This window comes from Vulpes vulpes, chromosome 12 (assembly GCF_048418805.1).
Source record: "Vulpes vulpes isolate BD-2025 chromosome 12, VulVul3, whole genome shotgun sequence".
In the NCBI taxonomy this organism is placed as follows: domain Eukaryota; kingdom Metazoa; phylum Chordata; class Mammalia; order Carnivora; family Canidae; genus Vulpes; species Vulpes vulpes.
This window is the reverse complement of record NC_132791.1, coordinates 68,934,927-68,960,566: the sequence shown is the minus strand read 5'-3', so window position 1 is coordinate 68,960,566 and position 25,640 is coordinate 68,934,927. Positions and strand designations below refer to the sequence as shown.

Sequence of the window (25,640 nt, the reverse complement as noted above, 5' to 3'; positions counted from 1 at the left end):
TGAGCACTAACTCCTTGTTATGTAATAGCAAAGAAACAAGCTTGGACCACAGGATCTCAGTCTCTCGGAATCTAGATTTAACTTGTATCTGTCTGAATTATACCTCAAGTGATTCATGTAGCTCTTTAGTTTGGCTTCGGGCATTAGGAGCAAATGACAGCAGTTGAACACGGTACTTAGGATTCCCCCAAATCAATTGTGTATTTGAAGATATTCTGATCATTCCTAAAACATATCTATGGAGTTAAATACCATTTTCAGAAATGCTACAGAAAAGCAAAATGTGGGGACCCTGGGTGGCTCAGTGGTTGAGCATCTGCCTTTGGCTCAGCTCCTGATCCCCGGGTCCTGGTGATAGGGAACGGAGAGCTACCTGAGGACAAAACACAAGGTGACACCCCACAAATGACACCCCTCTCCCCCCTGCCGTGGGATATGTGTGATACTCCTCAGGAAGTTTCCAAGTGTCTTAATGTTAATGCCTTGCTAGAGGGAAAAACAACCGTAACTTGACAATGGCAAGGCCCCCAAGTATCTTGTAGGTCCTCTTTGGCACATAAAAGTTCTTTTAAAAACCTCTCACCTTGATGTTTATAGCAACAATGTCCACAATAGCCAAACTGTGGAAGGAGCCTCAGTGTCCATCGAAAGATGAATGGATAAAGAAGATGTGGTCTATGTATACAATGGAATATTCCTCAGCCATTAGAAACGACAAATACCCACCATTTGCTTCAACGTGGATGGAACTGGAGGGTATTATGCTGAGTGAAGTAAGTCAATTGGAGAAGGACAATCATTATATGGTCTCATTCATTTGGGGAATATAAAAAATAGTGAAAGGGAAAAAATATCAGTGAGGGTGACAAAACATGAGAGACACCTAACTCTGGGCAATGAACAAGGGGTAGTGGAAGGGGAGGTGGTTGGGGGGGTTGGGGTGACTGGGTGATGGGCACTGAGGGGGGCACTTTGCAGGATGAGCACTGGGTGTTATGCTATATGTTGGCAAATTGAATTTCAATTAAAAAAATTAAAAATAAAATAAAATAAAAACCTCTCTTTTTTCTTACCCCTGCTGCCAAGTAAATAATCAGCCACCCCGCACAACCCCGGTGCAGCAGCTCTTCCTGCCCCCAGGTCCTGTCCCCGGGCTTTAATAAAACCACCATTTTGCACCAAGACATCTCAAGAATTCTTTCTTGGTCATCGGCTCCGGACCTCACCCCACCAAGCCTCACCTGCACTCCAAAGCTTCATCACTGGGATAGAGCCCCGAGCTGGGCTCCTCCTCAGCGGGGAGTCTGCTTCTCCCTCTGCCCTCCCCTGACTTGTGCAGGCTCTCTCTTTCTTGTTCACTCTCTCTCTCTCTCTCTCAAATAGTCTTTTTAAAAAATAAATCAATCAAGTAAAATCACACAGGTATTAAATGATAAACCTCACAGAGGAATCCAAAGCAAAACTCCACACCAACCACTACCAACCATGCCCGTGTTCACAGCTTCAAACAGGCAGTAAATGCTGTGAGAATTCCTGCTGTCAAATATAAAACAAATCTCTAACTTTGCCTAACAGGGTAGCACGCCCACTTATTTCTTCTCCCTGCCTCCAAATCTATAAAGTACTACGAGATCATTGTTTAGACACATACTAGAATGTACTGACCTCTACGGTATTTTATAAATGTCTTTAGGCTTCCTTACCACCCAATAATTTTAAGGCATTTTAGGTATGCTTATGAAGGAATTCAAATGTCACGTGTTAGGGGCACCTGGCTGGCTCAGCGGTTGAGCATCTGCCTTCAGCTCAGGGCATGATCCCGGGGTCCTGGGATCGAGTCCCACGTCAGGCTCCCTGCATGGAGCCTGCTTCTGTGTCTGTGTCTCTGCCTCTCTCTCTCTGTCTCTCATGAATAAATAAAATCTTAAATAAATAAAATCTTTAAAAAAAGATCAAAATGGGGGAAACAAATGCAGGTGTGATAAAGAACCTTAAAACTCTCAAATGTTATCACAAATTGAATCCACTCACCATATACAATAAAAGTCCAAGTTATAAGTGATTTTCGAAGAAAGTATCTTCTGCCAAGCACAAGGTACATATACACATTATAACTCCATTGTTTAAAAAAAAAAAACAAAACTTATTTTCCCTTAGAGTCAAGGTGTTATAAAATGAAAACCTGGAAAAAATACTAATTTTATGGATCCATCATTCCAAAGATACTTTTCCTAGTTTCAAGATGGCAATACCCTATCTGCTTCTTCCTCTTGAAAACCATCCCTCCCCTACCCCAAAAAAGAAAATCAACAAAAATACACAGGAAACTCAAAAGCCAACTCTAACTTCAGGGCCACCAGGAGGTAGGTACACCAGTTAGCTATGATGACAGGGCAGAGAGCAGATGGAGAGATTGCAAATGACCTGGTGAAGGAAGGTCAAATCTGAAAGCTTGCATTGGGAGAAACCCGTTACCCACGTAGATCCCCAAAAAGGCTCAAGAATGGCAGGGACAGGGCGCCTGGGTGGCTCAGTGGGTTAAGCATCTATCTGCCTTGGGCTCAGGACATGATCTCAGGGCTCTGAGATCCAGCCCCGCATAGGGCTCTGTGCTCAGCAGGGAGTCTGCTTTCCTAGTGCTCACTCTCTCTTTCAAATAAAATCTTAAAAAAAAAAAAAAAACCTGCAGGCACCACATACAGAAGGCAGAAGACAGTCCTAGAGCTGGAAACCAGGAGAGGTTCAAAGTGCTGGGATGCAGCAATGATAAATACTGGATACAACTCCTGTTCTGGTGGAACTAAGATTTTTGAGGATCTAAACAAAAGTGAAACGTCTAGGTGCAGGGAATGGGGAGTATGCTGTGTTGCGGGGGGCAGGGGAGGACAAAATTTAGAGTACTTAAGGTTCTCACTAAGGTGACATTCAAAAACAGATCAAGGTGAAGGATTGTGTGGATATCTGAAACAGTGGGAATTTGCAAAAGGTTCATGCTGATTTTGTGATTGAGAAAAAGTAAAATGGTGCAATGGCTTGAGAGACGCATGATTGGTGCTCGCCCATAACTGGTGGTCTCCTGTCTGTGCATCTGAAGGAAACAAGCTTCTCACTCCCATGCCTGCCAGTTTTAGCACCATGCAATTAGTTCTAGCTAATGGAACATGAATGCAAATGATGTGCTGGGGCATTAGTAGCTGTTGGGGGCTTTCCAGTGTCTTCAGTTTCTAAGAACTCTGTAAACCAGCAATGTTAGATGGCATCACAGCGTGAAGGTAGCCTGCCCCTGCATTGCCAGGGGAGGAAAGGGTTGCTGATACACAGTTAATTTTGTGAGAGCAAAAAAACCATTTTGGTTAAGACTAGAGGTCTCAGGGTTTCTTAGGAGGATTTATTTATCCAGCTAACACAGGACCTAAGAAGGACGCCCGGGTGTCAGCTGTTGAGTATCTGCCTTTGGCCCAAGTTGTAATCCCGGGGTCCTGGGATTGAGTCCCACATCAGGCTCCCTGTAAGGAGCCTGCTTCTCCCTCTATGTCTCTGCCTTTCTATGTTTCTCATGAATAAATCTTAAAAAAAAAAAAAAAAAATACCACGGCCTGAGGGAGACCAGGTGAGAAGGTACTATTACAGGGATCAGGTGAGAATGGTGGTGGTACAGAAGAGGGGGGACAAAGTGGACTCTGGATAGTCTCAAAGTTGAGGCAATGGGCTGTTTGAAGGTTACTATACGGAGTAGTTAACCCCTTTCCCAAACCTCGGCTCCCACTTCCCAGCTCCTTGCAGCTGCATTACCAGTTACCCTTCCTCCAACCTCTCCTGCCCACCTGGCCTGCCATCACCACCAATCCCTACCAGAGAAGACAGGAGGTGGAGCTTCTGAAGAAAACTGGAGAAGTGACTCAGGGATGATGTAGAGATCTCCCAGGTAATGGTTTTCTAAGTCTTCATTTCTGTGTTTTTTAAAAATTTTTTCATTTATTCCCGAGAGACACAAAGAGAGAGGCAGAGACATAGGCAGAGGGAGAAGCAGGCTCCCTGCGGGGAGCCCCATGTGGGACTCAATCCCAGAACCCCAGGATCACACCCTGAGCTGAAGGCAGATGTTCCACCACGAGCCACCCATGTGCGTTTGTAGAACATTTTAAGTACCTTTAAGCAGTCAGCACAGTGGCCAATAGCCTTTTGCCCCCTTCAGATACACCAAGCTACTTCCCAATTGCACCAGCTGTTCTCTATTGAAGCTACCCCTAGAACCCCCACCAGATGCCTGCTTCCCCCTTCTCCATCCCAGGAGGATGAGCTGTCCCGTCACCACCCCCCCCCCCCCCGCCCCTACACATCTGCATCTCTAGAGAGCCCTGGCTGAGTGGCTTCCAGTAGCATTTGGTCAATAGGCAGCACCAACAGATCCAACAAACGGTATTTCTGACTCCGTATCCTGGCGCTGCATCTCAGGGATTAGCTGCCTCCCACAGCGAGCCCAGCTCCCAGCAAGGGAGCCTTCCTTAGTGACTCTTTCTCCCCCAACATCTAGGAACATGCTCTCCCCTGGCCATCCTTGCTCTGAAGGCAGTCATGGCATCTGGCTGTGGGTAGTCTTACCAAGGCCTCATCATTACTTGTTCTTCAAGGTGGCTCACATCTCTAAGTAACCCTCTCATTAATATTTCAACTGAACCCTCCAGGCCGAATGCTATTTCCTGCCCCAACTCTGACCAGTTCGCCATCTCCAAGCCTTTTTAGGCAACTTGTTCTCTCTACCCAGCACACGCTTCACTCAGCTCTTTGTACAGCCAGCTCCTTCCAGTGGTGTCAAACTTCTAGTGCCTCCTCAGAAGGGCTTCCCTAACCACTGAGTCTACCAGAGCCCATTCTTCCAACACTCTCTAGCACTTTCCATTTCCTCCAAAGGAAGCTCCTAAGAGCAGGAACTTGGGTGGGTGGTCTTGTTCACCTTGTATCCAGTATACCGCACAATGTCTCAGAAACAGCAGGAGTTTTTGTAAATAAAGGAACTGGGTTCCAAATCAAACTTAACTAAATTCCTTCAAGTTTATTTGTGAAAGGCAAGAGAGTCCCCAGAAAGATGTCCGTTCTCAGGATGTTAGTTGCAATAAGCACGTGAAGATCCTTTAAAAGGAATGCACACCTGCCTTGTAGAACAATTTCTTCAGCATATTCTTGCCTTTAACAGTTCTCCACTTTTTGTAGCAATGCCACGATCAGGGATATTCCCACACGGGACACACTCCTGGGGTCTAATCAGATGACGATCTGGAGTGTTTTCAATGCCTCGGAGATAGCTCTGATTCCTACTACTTTCCAGAAAGCAACTGCAAATATGAGAATTAAGTTATTATACAGTAACACAGGAATAGCCTGGAACTGATTTTTTCTAAAAATTAAGGCCCATCAAGCACAAATAACATTTAATTGCAACACACAACCACCAGAGCCCAAAGGCCCAAGAGTATGAATGTGACCTAAAGGAAAACTCATCTGATCCAAAATCTGATTATGGAGCAGAAAAGGAATAGGAGACAATCTGATCAATTAGCTGAAGTAAATGAATTTTCATGTTAAGCTTTTCTAATGATCACTTCGACAAGAATTAGAGCTAGTTAAGTACATGCCCCAAATAATTTTATGTAAAATCTTAGCTCTAAGTTTAATATATTCAGCTGAACATGTCTTATCAATGATTTTATTTCCATTTTCCACATAAATATACTGAGAATTCCCAGAATGCAGCTCAATAATTACATATATTTCAATTTTTATTAAAAATGAAAGAAATCCAGGAGAATTATTTCTATACAACTATACAATGTTTTACGTTCCTTCCCTATTCCTATTAAAGCTTTATGTTTCAAATGTCTACATGATATGTGCTTACACAGGCTTGAGATTCAAACTTTATCACACACATGACATTAGCAGCCTTAATGCACAATCACCCACATAACACAGTGTATATGTTTAGTTCAGCCTATGTCATAAAGTGCTATTCATTGGTGGGAAAGTAACAAAGCCTACTCAATACTGAACTTCACCACAGTATTTCCTACTTAAGTTGGGGGAAGAAAAGCTAATTTGATGCTACCAGGCTAAGTAATAGATTTCCATTTAAAAATACATATGAAAAACAAACAAATAAGGAAACCAAATAAGGCCTGAGGTTTTGGTTGGTCTATCAAAATAGATCAAAAGCATTTCAAAATCATTAGTGCTATGATATATAAAAGTCTAGTTTCTGAACGTTTTAATGTCCAAAAAATGAGCAGTCTAAATAAAAACCATCTAAATTAAAGACACCTTTCAAAAATGAATGTAAAATTTCAATTAAAATATTAATTCTGCAAATCAGAACTTTTAAAAGGGTACAGTCACTATGATTTTTGTTATTATTCCTCAACAACTAGATTTGTATTTTACTTACTTTTACAAAAGCTTATTCCCAATGGACCACAGAAAATAACATCCAATGACCAGTTACTCTACATTTTAGAATAATTTAATGACATTAAAAATATATAATGAACTTTCCAAACATGTAAACATAAAACAGGACAATCTGATATATAATAATGGTGCCAAAAAATGAAAATCATAGGACACGATAAGAGAGCAAAAGAACAACTATGCCAAATATCAGTGTATCTTCACTACTATTTGTGAAAAATAAATTATTTGGTATTTTCATTGAGTAAGTAGCTCAGAAATTTTCACTAAGAAAAACTGAAGAGAAATTTTAATGGAGAGTTTTGTGTATTAGCCAAGAACTTTTGTGTTTCCTGCCAAAAACAAAAACAAAAACAAAACCATGTTCAACTACACATGCAGGAATGGGCATCACAGCTAAGGAAACTCTTAAAACTATCCTTACAATTTGTAGTCTTAAAAGAAAAAAAAAACAATATTCATTTCCCAGGGAATATACTCTGAATCTCAGTTATACACCTCAAAATACATAATTCTCCATTTAAATATACTACCGTTTCTCTGGTCTTTTTAGCTATCTCTAATTTGTTTTCCTATGAAAAACATATGCAAGACACAAGGCTAAGTACTAATTTCTATCCATAAGGCATCTAAAAAATATCTTTTAAGACAAACATGATACAAAATGAAAAACCAAACACAACACAAAAACATAATAATAAATACTTTTGAATCCCTTCCCCGCCCTCAAAAAGAAATGTGCCTATCAGCAACATGGCTGACATAAATAAATTAGATTTCCTGTTCATAAAAAAAAGAAAGACAATCCAGTTATAGAGTCAACCAGGAGAGTGTCTTGACTCCCATGGCTTGTGAAAGGCAGGACAATGAAACGAAAGAGGCAAAACTGTTTACGGTTTCTGATTTAAGAAGAAACACACACAAAAACAAGTGTGGTCACAGACTACTTAGATGATATGTAATTAGTTACGAAGGTTACACCAAGGCATTATTCTGCTCCCCTCTTCCACCCTAAGTCACATCAGATGCTTAATCTACATGTGCTCTTGGTATTCTAGATACTTTGCCGTGATGGGTTCCTCAAGTTGAATTCCTCCACTGCCCATTAATGCAAATGCTGGGTACATTGTGTGTGAACAGTCCACCTGACGCTCATAAAGGCATTTCATGTGATCCATGTCATAGAAAGCCACTCTGCCTTTATCATAGTCAAGGAAAATCCCTATACTTGTTGGCATGGGAAGAACCCTATTCTCAGGTTCATTGGCAGAAGTGGCTGACTTGGGTATGAAAAACTTCTTCATGCCTATGGTGACCAGAGTGAACGGCTGGGAAGAATCAAAGCAGGCATCTTCACTTCCGCTGTCATGGCCGCTGTCTTGCTCATATCTAGAACACAATACACAAAGCAGTCTTAGCTGTGTCGTCATCCACAAAGCATTTTCATGAGATAATACACATCGCTTTGAAATTAGACTGTGTGTCAAAAACTCTCTATTAAAACACAAATCAATTAAAACATCTGGACTACGCACTGCCATTTAGAAATTATACCAGAGACTCAGCCCCAAATTCCCTGTCATGAAATATCATAAAACATCTCTAGATACATGCAGATAAGAAAAATAATAAAAACCTATAAAATAATTCAAGACTCTGGCCTATCAAAAATAAACTAGGGGAGGGACACCTGGCTGGCTCAGGCCGTGGAGCACTGGACTGTTGGTCTTGGGGTAATGAGTTCAAGCCCCACATTGGGAGTAGAGATTCTTTAAAATAAAATAGATAATAATAAAATGGGGGGAGGAAACTGAAGGGAACTGTCACAGATTAAATGTGTGCCCTAATGCAAGGAATTACCAACTTAGAGTGAAATACAAAATAATGCAGGAGAAAAAGTCACATTTCATGGTTCTAAGGACCCTATTTCTGGATTGGGATTTCTACATGGAAATCCCATGGTAAGCAAGCAGGAAGGTCACTTTCCCAATATCATACAACAGTAGCAGCTTATATAAATTTTTGATACAAAGGTTCTTCCATTTTCTTCTTATGCGTAGTTTACTTTTTATATATTTGTAATTATACTAAATCAATGCTTTTAATTGGGTTTTCTCACTTCTAATATTTTTTCTCACTTCTGATATTTCCGATGTTGCAAGCTCTTTAAAACATTATTAATAGTAATATTCTATCAATATTCTAGGCCTGTGGTACTATGTTTAATTAACCATGTCCTGGTTATAATTTCTCACACTTGTGCAAAAAAGCTTTCTATCAACTCAGATGATTAACTGGGGATTCTGTTCACACCAGGGGTCAAACATTATCTATGTGGGCCAGTAGACCTTATACCATCTAAAACAACGAAACCATATGAACTCAGTCAAATAACCAATCTCTTAAGAAACTGGAATTCTTTGATGTGGAAACCTGTTTACCATGACCCAATTTTATCAAGTACTTACAGGAGCGTTTAAAGAAATTGTGTCCCATAACACAAGAACAAATTCTTATCAATTCTGAACTATGCAGGGGCATCTGGATGGCTCAGTGGTTGAGCTTCTGCCTTCAGCTTAGGACATGACCCTAGAGTCCCAGGATCGAGTCCCACATTGGGTTCCCCACAGGGAGACTGCTTTTCCCTCTGCCTGTGTCTCTGCCTCTCTCTCTGTGCCTCTCATGATTAAATAGATAAAATCTTTAAAAAATTCTGAACTATGGCAACTAGAAGCACTTCACCATCCATGTGAGTAATTTTTATTACAGAATTAAGGTAACCGATACAAGAAACTTTGAAAATTTAAAACAGCAAGGCACAGTCAAGAGGTATCCAAAACAGGCTCAGTTCCTCATGGCACCAGAAATTAACCACTAAATCTCATTAGTCACCGTGGGAATGAAAGCCAACCTGGCTCCTTTCCTTAGCCAGCCACCTCGGCACGCCCAGAGCACCTGACTCTAAGGAATGCACTCCAACTGCAATAAGTAAACCCAAGTGGATTTCCGATCTTGCTAAACACAGATATTTACTTTTATTGTATTTTTTAAATTTTATTTATTTATTTGTGAGAGACAAGGAGAAACAGGCTCCATGCAAGGAGCCCCATACGGGACTAGATCTCGGGACTCTGGGATCACGCCCTGAGCCAAAAGCAGACGCTCAACTGCTGAGCCACCAAGGCGATCCCAGATATTTACTTTTAAAAGAATCATCGAGTCCTAGAGATCAGTACAAGAACCTACCTTGGACTAACTGCATCCCGGGGAGACCGGAGCCACTCCTGTAGCTTATCACTGGAAGCAACTCCTGCTTTTACCAGGTACGAATACGGCTCCACACGGAAGGCCCAGAAGTGCTTCCCCTTGGTAATCCCAACGTCTCCAATGATATAGTCCAAGCTTGTGTAATAACCCACTTGGATTCGCTCCGCAGCGAGCAGGAGATTAAACCCGGCTCTGCTCTCCACGCGGTCTCTCTTCAGGTTCAGCAAGAGGTGTTCATTATTATAGCCACATTTCTCATCAAAGAGGAAACTGAAAACTGTAAAGAGACCTTAAAATTAGCCTGATCACTACGTAATTGCATTTCTGTAATTGGTGGTTAACACGATCGGGCTCTGAACCAGAAATGTCTGAAAAAGCTGTGAAGAGGCATGTTTCACAGTACCCTCGACAAACTGTGACAAACCAAATCCCTGACTGGGAAATCACTTCCAATAGATTCTCTCTACCTGAACGTCCTCAGAAATATCAAAAGGCAGAAGGAAGTATTTTAAGCATATGAGAAAACCAGTGAGTGTGGTTCCTTGCAACAGATACAGATCTCTTCTAAATATTTTACAAGCGGATCTGTCCCTTTTCTCCTTAAAATGAGGGGTTGTACATTTTCATAATTATCAATACATTTTCCTAAACATGTATTCCACATTTTATAAATTTGGAAAACATGAGCAATTGTGATAGAGGCTTTTCCTTATCCATCAACATGGCAGACATGAGACATGGTGCATGGTATTTTAAAAAGGCAAAAGTTTTGGGGTTAGAGAGATGACAGTTTTAATTCCTGCTCAAGGATTTAAATGGAGTTTTTTTTTAAGATTTTATTTATTTACTTGACAGAGAAAAAGTGAGCATGAGCAGAGGAAGAGGCAAGCAGAGGGAGAGGAAGAAAAAGATGCCCCAGTGAGGAGGGAGCCCAATGCAGGGCTCGACCCCAGGACCCTGGGAATCACGACCTGAGCCAAAGGCAGACACTTAACCCACTAAGCCACACAGACACCCCTTAAATGGAGTTTAACAGAACTTTCAATTTCTTCAACCACAGATTGGACATAATGCCACTCTCCTGAGTCTCTATCAACTCATATCCATTAAGCAAGGACATTGGCTGTTAGCCCCAAAGTGGAAACAACTCAAAAGTCCATCAACACAAGAATGGATAAATCCAAACAGTGGAATAGTATTCAGCCTAAAAAGGCAAGGAAATTCTGGTTCATGCTTCAACATGGTTGAAGCTCCAAATATGCCAGGCACAGAAGGATTATTAGAATCCACTTCTATGAGGTACAGACAATGAAGAATTATTATCAATCCACTTCTATGAGGTACAGGCAACTCATAAAGACAGAAAGTAGAAAAGAGGCTCCCAGGCTCTATGGAGAGGAGGAATGGGAAGTTTGTGTTTACTGGGCACAGAGTTTCATCTGGAAAAAATGAAGACATTCTAGAGATGTGAGTGGTGGTGGCTCTACAACAGTGTGGATGTACTTAATGTCACAGACCTGTACTCTTAAAAATGGTCAAAATGGTAATTTTTAACTGTATCATAATTTAAAAAAAAAAAAAAGTCTGCGAAGCAAGCTAAAGTCATTCTCTATACATAGGCTGACCATTCTTCCTGGTAATGTCTGTTGTCCTGCCATAATAATTCCTGCTTCCAATCTCAAGCCTCCCCATTTGCAAATTGTATTTTTTTTTAAGATTTTATTTTTTTATTTGATAGAGAATGTATGCACAAGCACAAACAGAGGGGAGAGACAGAGGGAGAGGGAGAAGCAGGGTCCTCACTGAGCAAAGTCAGACGCAGGACTCGACCCCAGGGCCCCGGGATCATGACCTGAGCTGAAGGCAGATGCTTAACCAACTGAGCCACCCAGGCGCCTGGCAAAATATATATTTAATGGTCTCCCAATTCACACAGCTCCTCTCAGAGAAAAGCTAATCAACTTTGGGGGCACCCGACTGGCTCAGTCAGTGGAGCATGCAACTCTTGATCTCAAGGTTGTGAGTTTGAGCCCCACAGTGGGTGTGGAGATTCCTTAAAAATAAAATCTTAAATTAAAAAAAAAAGACAACTTTGAACATGTCCTTTCTTGCTTCCCCTTCCACATCACTATTTAAAACAGCAGCTACTTCCAGGTTTCTTTTAATTCCACTTTCAGTCAGAGATGAGAAAAGAAAGGGGAAACTGAATAGATGATAAAAAGGCAAATTCATTTAATATTTGCAAATCCATCCTCAGACTATACTGGATTTTATTCAAATTGAAGGAAGACAATTTTAGCCAACCCTAATTTGTATCTGTATTCTTTTTTTTTTTTTTTTTTTTTTTTAATTGGCCACAACGTGCATGAAAAACAAGTAGTGGTCAGTCTGCTATGGACAAAAGGGGAAGGAAAGACAAGAGTGTACAAAAGACGGCACATAAAGCCACTAAACCCAGGCAGGGGCAATGGAGTCTGAGATCCAACTCGAGGCACCTGGCAGGCAGTGACAACAGGCCACAGTGTCTTCCTGCTAAAGCAGAACAAGCACAGCCTTGGTTTTGCGTGTCCCTTGTCTATGGAGACCCTGCGGAGAGCCACCCACCTGGCGATTCTCATTCTACAAAAACCCACAGGCACTCTGTAAGGAACAGCAGTGGTTTCTGACTCGGAAGGCAGGGGAAGTGGGTGGGTGTGGGGCCTCTAAGTGTGGGAGGCACAGCTACCACGTGGTTCTCATAGATGCCCTTCACCCCCACGGGCCGGGAATCGCAGAGATAGAAAATCCAGACAGGTCAGAAGGAGGTTAAGTGAAATAGTGTTTTATATTAGAACAGTAATTTTTCTACAAATCTACCAGGGTCTCGGTTATAGAGCTTTCTATCAACTTATCAGAAATATGGAATTATACTATTTAAACTTGTAAGGTGGCACTGATGCTATTTTAATCTCAAATTAATAGTCCCGCTCAGTCAAATGACTTCATGTTTTTCTATTATCTGAGGTCAAGCCAAACTCAAATCCTGTTCCCAGCCTATCTGGTGAAATTCATGTATTCGGTCTATTTCTAAATCCTTGCTGAGGATGCAATCTATTTTCTAGATTTTTTTTTTTTTTTTTAACACACAAGAGCTGGTTTCAACGCAGGTCTATCCAGAGGCACTGGCTAGGTTATTCTTTTTATCAAGGTCCATCCAACTCTCTGGCATTTTGATTCCCAGTATTCGCAATACCTGGAGCTGGTGGAGTATGAAGAATCAGCTCCCTGCTGCAAGGACTGCAGATTGAACCCTTGTAGGCTCTTACTCTGAAAGCATAGTTACAATTGCTTTCCAGATCTGAAATGACTTTACTGGTGCCACACACTTCTATCTCGTTCCAAGACAGCATTTCTTCATCTCTGTTAATCTTCCGATATTCGAGGACATAGCTATCAGCTTTATCCTTTTCTGGATGGTACCAATTTATCAGAGCATTGTTATAAACTTTGCTCTGTTCCTCGTTGATCTCTGGCACGTCTATGCCTAAAAGTGTTAAGAAACAAAAAATGTTAAAATATTGATACATATTGGAATCTGGACATTCCTCAATAAAAACGAGGTACTGACAATACTTCAGTCATTTCTGTACTGTCCAAGTGTTTTCCAAATTTGCAATACTATGTATCAGAGAAAGAATAATTCTGGCAATGTACAACAGCATGGATGGATCTTGTGGACCTGCAAACTGAAATAAGCCAGACATTGAGAGATATAATACTAACTGCATGATGCCACTCCATGAGGAATCTAAAAGAGCTGGATTCACAAAAATCAAAGACTGGAATGCTGGCTGCCAGGAGCTGGGGTGAGGGAGAAATGGGCAGTAATTAATCAGGAGGCATAAAGTATCAGTCAAGCAAGATGAATAAACTCTAGAGATTTCAGTACTCAGTCAACAACACTATATTCCACACTTAGAATTTGTTAAAAGAACAGATCTCAAGGCAAGTACTCCTCCCACAAAATTTACAATGACAAACAATAAGCAATAAGGATTTTTAAAGATATATTTAGGTTGATAACTGAAAGGGCGAAGGATGAAAAGACAAAAAAGATTCAGTTTCAGATTTACATGTTATATTAATTCTGAAACACCATAAATTAAAGTTTTTAACCATTTGCCTTTAACTTCCACTTACTAACAGCACCAGACTTGACATTTTTCATCTGTGTCCTATAATAAATATTTTTAAATCTAAGTTTGGTGAGTATAACAAAGTTCAGTGAAACATTATACACAACATATTTTCTTCAAAGAGTTGTAAAGCAATTTAAATGAATTTTTCTTGGCATAAACATGATACATAATATTTTTTGTAAGAAAATCAGAAACTTCATAAGACACACTTTAAGTAACCTGAAGATAATCACTACAATAATTTTATACAGATCCTGCCAGTTCTTTTCTCCCAATGGCATTATGCTCCATGGCTATATCAACATTTTAACAATTTTCAGAAATATGTTTCTAGTTTTTTTTTTCATGAAAAATACAATACAAAAAGTATCGCAGCTGAAGCTTTGTGCATATGCATAATCCCTTCCATAGAAGAAATTCCAATAAGCTTAACTGCTTGGGACAAGCTATAAAAGTCACACACACATAACACATATTTATATCAAATGAGAGATTCTATGAAATGAAAATAAAAGTCTCCCTCTGGCCTCCCCCAGACATATATAAGCAAAAGAGAAGCATGTCTGGATATGGTACATTCATGCAACTGAATGTTTTACAGCTATAATGAGATCTGGAAAGTCATTCAAAATATATTTGGTGGGGGAGGGAAAAAAGCTAGTTAAAAAATAACATGACTTGTATACTCCACCCCACACCCCTTTCTTTTTTTTTTTTTTGAAACATAGCTTACTAAAAAATGTGCATGCAGGAAAACATCAAGACCATCCATCAGTCAGAAGCTGGGTAACCACTTTTCATCCTCATCCATCTGCTCTGCTGGTTCTTTTGGTTAGACACTGGTCTAACCCAAGATCAACCTTCACCATCATCCTTCCAAGGACTGTTTTGGGATCCCCCACCCCCACCCAGGAGAGATAGGACCTTGTACTCCTAAATAAACTGGCTTGTATATGGAAAACAATTCAAGTTTACATTACATGAAGTAGAATCAGCATTTGAAAGAGTAACAAGTACAGATATGGGAAAACAAAATTGTCATAATAAACAAGACAAGCACATATCCAGGGGTGCCTAGTGGGCTCAGTCAGTTAAGCAACTGGCTCTTGATTTCAGCTCAGGTCATGATCTCAGGGTCCTGGGATCCATCCACATGTCAGGCTCCTCACTCAGTGAGGAGTCTGCTTGAGGATTCTCACTCTCTCTCTCCTTCCCCCTCTGCCTCTCCCCCTTTGTATGCTATCTCTCTAAAATAAATCTTAAAAAAAAAAAAAAAAGATAAGCACATATCTCCAAGAAGATTCAGGTATAGATTCGAAAGAAAGTAAGTCATAGTAATAATCCTTTAGAGTTTTTAGCTTTAAAACTTTCTTTCCCCCTTTTTTTAAAGTAGGCTCCACTCCCAGCATGGAGCCCAGTGTGGGGCTTGAAGTCACAATTCTGAGATCAAGAGCTAAGATCAAAACACTCTAACTAAACCCCAAGTGCCCCAAGAATTTTTAACTTTTAACGGGACAAATTTCCTCCAGGTGACTGTACAAATCTACACATTGATACCTCTACAGTCATCAAACTCTATACTATTCTAAGGACTATTAATTATCCACCAGAAATTGGAGGGAGATATGAACAGGGTGAGAAGGGAAAAAGTAAAGGAAGACCTCCCTGCTGGGGAACAGCAAAACACAAGCATAAGTGAGTGCTATGGCCCCAAAATTCATATGCTGGGGTTCTAATCCCCAGGACCTCAGAATGTGACTTTATTTGGAGAAAGAAGTATTTAGAGGTAATTAAGTTAAAATTAAGTCACAAAGATGGGCCCTGATCCCACCATGACTAATATGACTGATATCCTCAGGAATAGAAATTTCAGAAGACCATGTGAAGGCTCTGGAAGGTGGCCATCGGCAAGTCAAGGAGAGAGGCCTCAGAAGTCACCAGCCTGCCAACACTTCTGTTGTTTAAGGCATGCCGTCTGTGGAATTTTGTTTCGGCAGCCCTAACAAACTAACACAGTCAGGTAAACACACATCTCAGAGTCAGTTTTAGCCTGGAGACATCATTTCTAGGTTTCCACCCTAGAGAAACTCACGAACATGTGCAGAAAGTAACACTGATGAAGATGCTCAACACAGCAGTTGTTTACAAAGGAGAAAGAAGAGAAATAAATGGTCTCTCGGTAGGGAAACGATTTCTATACCGAAATACAACGAACAGCTAAAATATAGACCAGAACTCCGTGTAGTAACAAATATCTTCAACTTCATTTTTTTAACAATTCACAAAAGGGATGCACATGCAACGTGATGCCATTTAGACAGTGTTTAAAAACCACACAAGCCAACACAATATACTTTCTGTGCATAAAAACACGGTCTTTCGTACTGTCAAACTGAAGCATGTGTTTATCCCACATCACGAGAACCCAGATTACAAGAGCAAGCTTCTGCAGTCATCTCAAACTTACCGCTAGAGAAGAAAGACAATTCTCCAAGAAGTTCTGTTTGTTTAGATGTATTAACAACATAGTCTTCAAAAGAAGTCTGAGCCGCAGGTCTAAAGCTCTTCAAAGATTCCGTAGCTTTCTGTATTCTGCAGACAGATACAGTTTATATAAAAATAACTCGTTAAAAGGCCAATCAGACTAAACATCTGCAATGAGATTAAAACAAAACAAAACACTTTGCTCTTCACATGCAGGTTAAGTGTGCAGCAGGTGTGCGCATAGAGCGCAGCCTTAGGAACCCCTGAGAGTTTGGGATGAAACAGAGCATTTAATGACATTGCCATGGAGATTCTAAATCCAAAACAACATACCTGAGGTGGAGCTGTTTCGCTGTCTGCACGAAACAGGACTGATCTGTCTCCTTCAGCACTTCTTGGGCATAGCCCACAAGCCCATTGTTCTCTAGAAGCCCCTGATACTCTTCCACTTGAGTCTGAAATTTGTCTAATCTTAGTTTCTTAGAAGCATCAATTGCTTTCAAAACAGATGATTTCCTCTCTTCTAGAATTTCAAAGAGCTTTTCAAAATGTGTGATGGCTTCTTCTTTCGCTCTTTCTCCGTTACACTATTATTAAACAAGCAAAGAGTTACCTCATCTGCTAAATCCAAATGTCTTTTCTTAAAATAACCAACATTTAATTTTGTCTGAGTCTGATATCTTCAGAACAATAATTTGACATCAACTACACTGAGCAGGGGGCATGATCACCAGCTTTTATTTAGACATCCTTTCTAATTTTGTGATACTGTACTCTCCGCAAGTTTTACTCTCCAAAGTTCAGCAATAAACAAATAAACAACCTGCAACATTGTCTACAAGGGAACTGGAGGCAGAAATTAACTGATTTAAACAAAGACACAGTATATCACAATTCTGGAGTTTTTAATTGATTTTTTAAATATTTTTTATTTTATTTAAAACAATTTTTTTAGAGTTTTTGATCTCTAATTCAGGTTACTTTTGACCTTTTCTATGCTTTTTCAATTTTTTAAGAAAAATGTTAAATCACAGCTATGACACTCAGGAAAATGATGTCCTTTAACTAAGAAGAGTGACTCTTCTCTTTGAATTGATAGAATTGAATTAGAATTAAATCCTGTGTGACTTTATGCAAACTATGGAACTTCTGTATGCTTAAGTGTTCCTCTTCTGAAAACGGGATGAGAAAAGCCATTCGGGTTTTAAGGGGCGGGGTTGTGGGGGGTTTTGTGTTTTTTTTTTTAAAGATTTCATTTATTCATTCACAAGAGACACAGAGACATAGGCAGAGAGAGAAGCAGGTGCCCTGTGGGGCGCCCAATGCGGGACTCAATCCTAGCATCCCAGGATCACGACCCAAGCCAAAGGCAGACACTCAGCCACTGAGCTACCCAGGCATCCTTGGGCTTTTTTTTTTTTTAAGACTGAAAAATATTATTTACATAAAATGCCCACCACAATGGCACATACGCTGTACACACAGTATTATTATACTCACTGTGCACGCAGCTCTTCCTCTACTTTGTCATAAAATGACCCTGTCTGTAGTGCTTATGAAACATTTTGAATGTCCATAAAATCAGAGACCAACTTGATTTTGAAAATAAGACCAGCAGAGCACACATATGCCACCATCATCACAGACCCATAAGCAGCAGCCAACAGAAAAAAAAAAAAAATGTCTTCAAACACATTCTTAAAAGCTGACAACATATGGAAGAAGTGCATTGTGCACTTTCCAATGGCTTCTGGCCAACATTTCTAATGAAAGGAAATTTTTTCCAGATTCCCTTCTCTGCTTCCTAAACCCAACAGGCAAAAAAAATTTTTTTTAAAGGGCAGGCAGGAGGGAAAGAAGGTTGGGGGACAGAGGGTGGTAGCTGAATTTCAGTGATACATCACAATATTAAACTCAAAAGATCATTGCACACAGGTAAAAAGGGTGATTTTTTTTCCAGCTAAGTGTAACTATATAGAAAAAAAGAAAGTGTCACAGTCCTCACTGAGTAAAAGTCAAGAATGCAGACCAATTCTCCAGTGTGTGAAAGATTCATGCTAACAGGCTCACAGAGGTAGCTTAGGTCAAAGGTACATAAGAAAGCTAAAAATTTCTCCAGGATCCCAAGGACTCGGTGTCTGCATGAATACTGATGGAAGAGTTCCTCAGTTTTCAGCCTACCGAATCACAAACTCAGCAATGGGTACTGAGGATCCCTTGTTTCAGGAATACAGCATGACTGAGGACCAGTAGTAAAAGAAACCTAAAATGACCAAAGATTCAATCCTTGAAGCAACCTCCTATGGAGGTGATTATCTGCCAAGGGCTGGGGGGTTGTACCACAGTGAGAGAGCTGGTCCATCAGACAAAAAGAAGTACAACAAAGTCTCACTTTGCAAGTACATGGAAAAACAACTTACTCAGCCTGGGGAATGCAATCAGCCAGTAGCAGAAAAAGAGTATTAAGAACAAGAGCAATGCTGGCGATATGGCACTAATTTGCATAATTTCCCAATTTTTTTTCCACCCATTTTGGAAAATAAAATTTCAAGCAATTAACAGTCTCTTACTAGCCAAGATATTTTTATATTTCATTGTAACTTCTAAAGTGACCAGGAGTAATGGCTCTTCAGTTATTTCAAAAAGAGAAAAGAAACAGGCAGCAAAATCAATGCAGAGTATTTGGAATTTTAAAACAACCCAGTCCTTATCCTCTTTTACTTGATTTTTAAAATGCTGTCAATGTTCTCCATTTTTAATTGAAATATATAATATACAAACAGAAAAAAATGTATATTTAAGTATGGAGATCGACCAATCTTTGCAAACACACACATGTAGCCCACATCCCAGTAAAGTAAAGGAGTATTATCTGGATCCCAGACGCCATCCCTTAGAACCTTTCCAGACTCCCACCCTTCCCCTCCTCACCTTTCAACAATGCCTATCCTGAATTCTAACCAGAAAGTCCAGTTTTACCTTTTTTTGGTACTTTTTATAAAGGGGAATCACATAGTTGGTATTCCTTTGTCTCTGGCATCTTTCTTTCAATATTATTGCAACATTTAGCTACACTGTTGCATAGAGTTGCAGATCTTCATTCTTACTGCTGATTATATTCCACTGCTGATGAATATTTGGATAGTTTCCACTTCTCAGCTATTAGACTGCAGCTATGAACATTCAAATGTTCATTCTAATGTGTGTCTTTTGACAAATGTGTCAGTTATACACTTGGGAACAGCAGCATTTTAAGTCAACATATATAGTATACTTTAAATGCAATCTGTTAATTTTGTACAATACAGATAAATTGCCAAAGCTATCATTCACATTATGTCACTACTTGTGAGATCGTAACCGCCACGTAAAGGGTTAGTCTTTCTCTCCCCTGTGCTTCAGTATCATTTAATCACCACCTCTATCAGCCACTGATCACACATTATAACTTGTATTTTATACTTGTTTTCCTAGTCCCAGAAAAGCAGGGGTGAAATCTAATGCAACTTTGTACTCCCAGCTCATTTACTAGCCTCCAGATTTTACGAATGAATAAATTCTCTAGGTGGATAAACAAAAATACGCAAACCAGTTTGTCACTTACCTCTGTTTCTTTCATTAGCAAGTTTAGTTCAGAAATTTGACTCTTCACCTGGCTCTCCTTGCCAATAAGGTAATCAATATCCTTTGAAAGTTTTTCCTGTTAGAACAGATCAGTAACACAAATAAGCAGAAATTTAACAAAGGCCCTGCAGATCTACCTTTCTTCCTTCTTTCCTTCTTTGCGCTTTTATTTTCTTACACACCACTCTTTCGCCTGTGATGAACAGGCAGTAAAATCAACCCTGACGAGTCTCGTTACTAACCCAGGGTTAACTGTTCCTGGCCCTGAGCATGGGGACCCGCGGATCTATGAGAGATGAGAAGCAGGCTGAGTAAAAGAACAAGGCAGTGATGCTCAGATGAGTCAAAAAACCAGAATACATAAATAATACATTTTTGTTGTCTTTTCATCATTCCCAGTGGTCCTAGGTTTAAGTAAATGCTAGAAGAGCAATTCAAATAGGATTGTCTTCCATCATATTTTATAATTCATGCTTTCTCTGACCACACACACACACACACACACACACACACAAAGAACACAGACCCTTCCAAAATGAATTGCACATCTCAGCCCAGACTAGATATTCATTAAATAATCACACAAAATAATGAAAATATAGATTTATAAAAATAGAGCTAAGCCTCCAGAGCTCACTGAAGAACTTATTTATAAAGTAGTTATTTTGAAGTTAGCCTGCTCACCATAGAGATAACATTGTGGGCTTTGGTGCAATCCCTACTTTAACCCAGAAAAAAGAATGTGTGTGACTGAAGGATATTAAAAATCCAAACAACCAACCCTTGAAGCACCATGGGGTACAAAGTTTTAAGAGACACATGTATGCAGTCTAATCAGAACATCATCCAGAAAATGCCACCCAAGCTGGAGCCCTGATAAGAGGACCTGGGCATTTCTCAATCGTTGCTGCTGCTCTCAATTAAAGGGTGGGTAAGAAAAGAAGGCCAGAGATCTAACTTTTTGGAATTCAAGAAGTAAGTCTCCTACCTATATGGTTTCCCCCTCTTTTCTCATTTAGACCACGTGATAGAGTAAGAGAACATATGTTGAAATGGATATGACAGGCCCATGGCAGGACCAGTCTTCAATTCTCTGGAGCACCCAGTAATCAGATACACTGAGTTGCCTTGATGGCTCACTGCAGGGCCAGAAGAAGGACCCGTGGGTAGAGGAATAAGATTCCTGAGGGCAGGATAGGACCAGAAAGAACCTGTGGGTGGTCAAGGACAGCAAGAGACATGAAATCTCATGTCTTGGCTCACATTTTACAGATGAGGAAACCAGAGCTAAGTGCAGAGAGTACACAGTTGATACCGAACTAGAAGGTTCCTCGCCATGCAATCTACCGACCATGATTCTGCAGGCTGAGAGATGCTTCCTTGGCACCAAGCTACAAGGGACAGGAGAACCCCTGCAATGCCATCCCATCAGGCTCCTGCTGGGACCAAAGGTGCAAGGGGCTAGGGGCTGTACCCCCTGTCACTACAGCAACAGAGGAGAACTGGGCCATTTCAAGTGACATAGGGCTTGGTGGTTAGACAGCTTACACTGGGAGTGCAGGATGGGCTGGAACAGGAAGGATGATGGAATTCAGGAACATGGAAAGTCAGAGAGCATGAGTGTTCACTGTCAGTGAGCAGTAAAGCTTAGGCAAGGTCTCCAGCCAACCATGGACTTTAGCACCAGTCTTCTCTGTCCCCTCACAACGACACAGTCTGTGTCAAGATGACATGTTGGTTTGGGTTTTTTTTTTTAAGATTTGTTTTATTGGGATCCCTGGGTGGCTCAGCGGTTTGGCGCCTGCCTTTGGCCCTGGGCGCGATCCTGGAGACCCGGGATCGAATCCCACATCGGGCTCCCTGCATGGAGCCTGCTTCTCCCTCTGCCTGAGTCTCTGCCTCTCTCTCTCTCTTTCTATGTCTATCATGAATAAATAAATAAATAAATCTTTAAAAAAAAAAAAGATTTGTTTTATTTATTTGAGAGAGACAGAGCATGAGCATGAACAGGGGAGAGACAGAGAGGGAGAAGCAGACTCCCAGCTGAGCAGGGAGCCCGATACAGGGTTCGATCCCGGGACCCTGAGATCATGACCTGAGTCAAAGGCAGATGCTTCGCAGACTCAGCCACCCAGGCACCCCAAGATGACATATTTTAACCAATAATCAGTGTGTCCATTTATTCATAGGCCTCCAAAAGTATAAACACCAGACACTGATACTAGATGCTGAAAAGTGAAACATTAGCAGAAATGGTTCCCTCAGGAAATCCATCTAATAGGGGAATCAGTTTTAAATCCTTCAGCTATATTAGGGCCCCAGTTCCCTAGGAACTGACCAAAAGCTAACTGCTCAAGGACTCCAAATTTGCTCCAAAGCCTTCCCCTAGGGCAGTGATTCTCAAAAGCTGGCGTGCAGCAGAGTCTCCCGAGAACTAATAAAGACCACAGAAGCCCAAGCCCCTCAAGGAGCCTTCTCAAGGAGAACAGGGCCTCTAGTTTTACCAAGTGTTCCATGATTCCAGCACCCTCAAAGTCTGAGAACCACTGCCTCCTGCTTTTAGTAAGATCACTGACCCAAGGTACCCAAAGAAATAGTCAACAAAACAAGGGAGAAGGGAGAGAGAAAGGGAGAGAAATTCATTCATCAATCACACTGAATATCTCTCATATGAGCAAGCTAGGAGAATAATAAGTATGTTCCCTGCCCCCTTAGGACATATCATTTTATTTTTAAAATTTATTTATTCAAAAAAAATTTATTTATTCATGATAGACACAGAGAGAGGCAAAGACATAGGCAGAGGGGGAAGCAGGCTCCCTGCAGGGAAACTGATGTGGGACTTGATCCCAGGACCTCGGAATCATGACCTGAGCCAAAGGCAGACACTCAACCACTGAGCTCCCCAGGCTCCCCAGGACAGATCATTTCAAAGGTGATATCAGCCTTGCTACGTGTCTAAAAATGTTAAGAAGAAAATGATAAGACGAAAAGGTATAGAATGATACATCTTGGTCAAGTGCCAAATGACTTCACCAAATACTGTAATGCTATATTCACCACAAATCTCACAAACCCCCCCCCCCAAATACAGAAGCTTTATTACTTTCTCATTCAATGGGGACTGGTTCTAGGGGTGTTTACATTTTCTACATTTCTAAGTCTTAGTTTCCAATCATCTCATCATGATTAAAATCACAAAGTGACCACCTTCCAGAAGAGATAACCGTACATGAACAATTATTAACTCTCTTCCAGAAATTAATGGAAATAAAGAAAAAATAAAAGTAGGAGAAACTCCTCAAGTAACAGTCTTCAGTAAAATGTCCATTAACTACTAGAAAGTGGACAACTGAAGGAGGATGAGCTAACAACCAACCTCCTTAATGAGAGCCTGTATAGTAGTGTGAGAAGTTGAAAAAATCCTAGAAAACCCACTAACACCCAAAGTTGGGAGAAGCAAGGTGTTGAGGTGGGACCAGAAGGAGAGAGAGACAGTAAATATCCAACTGTGATGCCTTTTTCAGGGTAAAACAGAATTATGAACCTTAGCTGTTCAAACTGGCCAGAGGAGATAGTAAACATGGTTTCCTATGTTGGAAGGTGGGAAGGACTCCACATCAGTCCCTATTCTGGAAGAGCGAGGCCAATAAACAAAGACAAGCTACAGAAGAGATGGAACCATTCCATCTGAAGCGTGTGCACATGCGTGCAGGTGTCTTTCTATTCTGAGATTAACAAGGGTGAGGTTCTATGGAAGCAAACACAAAAACAAAAAGCCAAGAAAACAGGTCTCATTGTAACAGAAGACTGCCAGGAGCACAATTAGTCCTCTCTGCTATTCACTATTTAGGCCAGTTCACTTGAAAGTGCTAGTGCTTTCCAAAACGGGAAGGGCACCCTCAATGAAATAACTTGGTAAAAATTCCAAAGAGACACCAGACACGACAACACAGTCTACCTGTATTAAAAGCCAAATCAAACAGATGTAGATGGGAAGCCTGGCCCTGGCTTCAGTGGTTTCAACAAACAGCAGCAACAAGATGGACAAAGTTACCCCACCATGACGATCATTTTCCTTCTGTTCTTGCAAAACACAAGTGTGTAAAAATGAAAACTGTATGGGGCGCCTGGGTGGCACAGTTGATTGAGCATCCAACTCTTGGTTTTAGCTGAGGTTGTGAGCTCAAGACCATGGGATCGAGCCCTGTATCAGTCTCCACGCTCAGCAGGGAGTCTGCTTGAGTTTCTCTCCCTCTCCCTCTGGCCCTCCCCCTACTATGCTCTCTCTCTAAAATAAGTAAATAAATCATTTTTTAAAAATGAAAATAATATAAACATGTATCATGTAGCCACCTGCTTAAAACCTAAAACCAAGTGAAAAGAAAGATCTAAGGAGATCATTTTTGGCAAATGTGTCAATCAAAATAAGTTTATCCTTACTAAAAAGTGAGTAAATTGAAAACCTCATTAGGGAGCCTATTGGGGAAAAAAAAAGTCTGAAACATGAATAAGAAAAGTTAATAGCAGAGTGTAAAGAGTACTATCAAAGCTTTATCCCAGGTAGCAGAAAAAGAAATTTTGGACAGCTTGGCTAAGATCAGGGGACTAAAAAATAGAACAAAAATATGTCAAAAGTTAAATTTAACTAGCAAACAATGGTAACACCATGGAGGCGGGGGCAGTGCACAAGTGAGTAACAAAGCCTGGATTTACTCTCCTACCAGGAGAAATTTTAAAACCTAACAGAATACATGAAATGGCTCTCAAGACGCTGGACATCAAGGAACGCCTGGGTGGCTCAGCGGCTGAACGTCTGCCTTTGGCTCAGGGTGTGATCCCAGAGTCCCGGGATCAAGTCCCACACTGGGTTTCCTGCATAGAGCTTGCTTCTGCCTATCTGTCTCTTTCTCTCTCTCTCTCTCTTTCTCTCTGTCTCTCTCTCTCTCCCTCTCTCCCTCTGTGTCTCTCATGAATAAATAAATAAAATCTTTAAAAAAAAAAAAAAAAGCCCTGAAGAGAGGGCAACAAGATGGCTCAATGGCCATGCCCACCTTACAGCCCAGACACGGTTTCCTCCAAGGCCAGGATGGAGGAGAACTGAGATAGATCCTGGGTCTCCCATGAGTTGAGGAGACAAGGCTCAGAGTCCTGGGAGGCCAGAGCTTATAAAGCAAAATCCCTAAGAACAGTAAGTGACAGAAAGAACTCTGAAGATGTCCAAAGGGGCTTCCTGGCTTCTTTAGCAGAGTACTGATCAATTCCCACGTGTGAGGAAACTCTCAGAAGCCAGGGAAAGAATCATCAAGAAGGAATACAAGGAACAATTTCAGGGGCTCACACAAGGCTGGGAATACTGCCTGTGACTCACCAGCCAAACCAACCAAACAAACAAAAAACAAATTAAAAACCCTCAAAAAATGCCAACAAAACTCAAAATCCAAACGTCACTGAAAAGAGTAAAAATGAGAAGAGTAATCTGGTAAAATTGGCCTTAGACTGCTGCTCTGTCCTGCCTAACAGAGGTTAAAAGACCCAACAAGGAACCAATTGTTCTGAGGTAACTTGACCACACATCAGAAGAAAACTCAAGAATATCTGTAGGATATAGAAGTATCTATGGCC

The 25,640-nt window shown here is 40.8% G+C and overlaps 1 protein-coding gene across 2 annotated transcripts in view; it reads right to left on the bottom strand.

Annotated features, from left to right (window-relative positions):
* Nucleotides 1-5,033: 5,033 nt before the first annotated feature.
* LOC112932431 (E3 ubiquitin-protein ligase TRIM36) overlaps nt 5,034-25,640 on the bottom strand; it is a 36,392-nt gene continuing 15,785 nt past the window's right edge. For both annotated transcript variants that reach the window (XM_026015368.2, XM_026015370.2), the window contains 6 exons: nt 19,996-20,091; nt 16,725-16,978; nt 16,375-16,499; nt 12,962-13,252; nt 9,709-10,006; nt 5,034-7,851 (listed from right to left, as the gene is read on the bottom strand). In XM_026015368.2, coding sequence (XP_025871153.1) covers nt 7,497-7,851; nt 9,709-10,006; nt 12,962-13,252; nt 16,375-16,499; nt 16,725-16,978; nt 19,996-20,091 — 1,419 coding nt within the window. In that variant the 3' untranslated portion in view covers nt 5,034-7,496. The remainder of the gene's footprint in view (nt 7,852-9,708; nt 10,007-12,961; nt 13,253-16,374; nt 16,500-16,724; nt 16,979-19,995; nt 20,092-25,640) is intronic.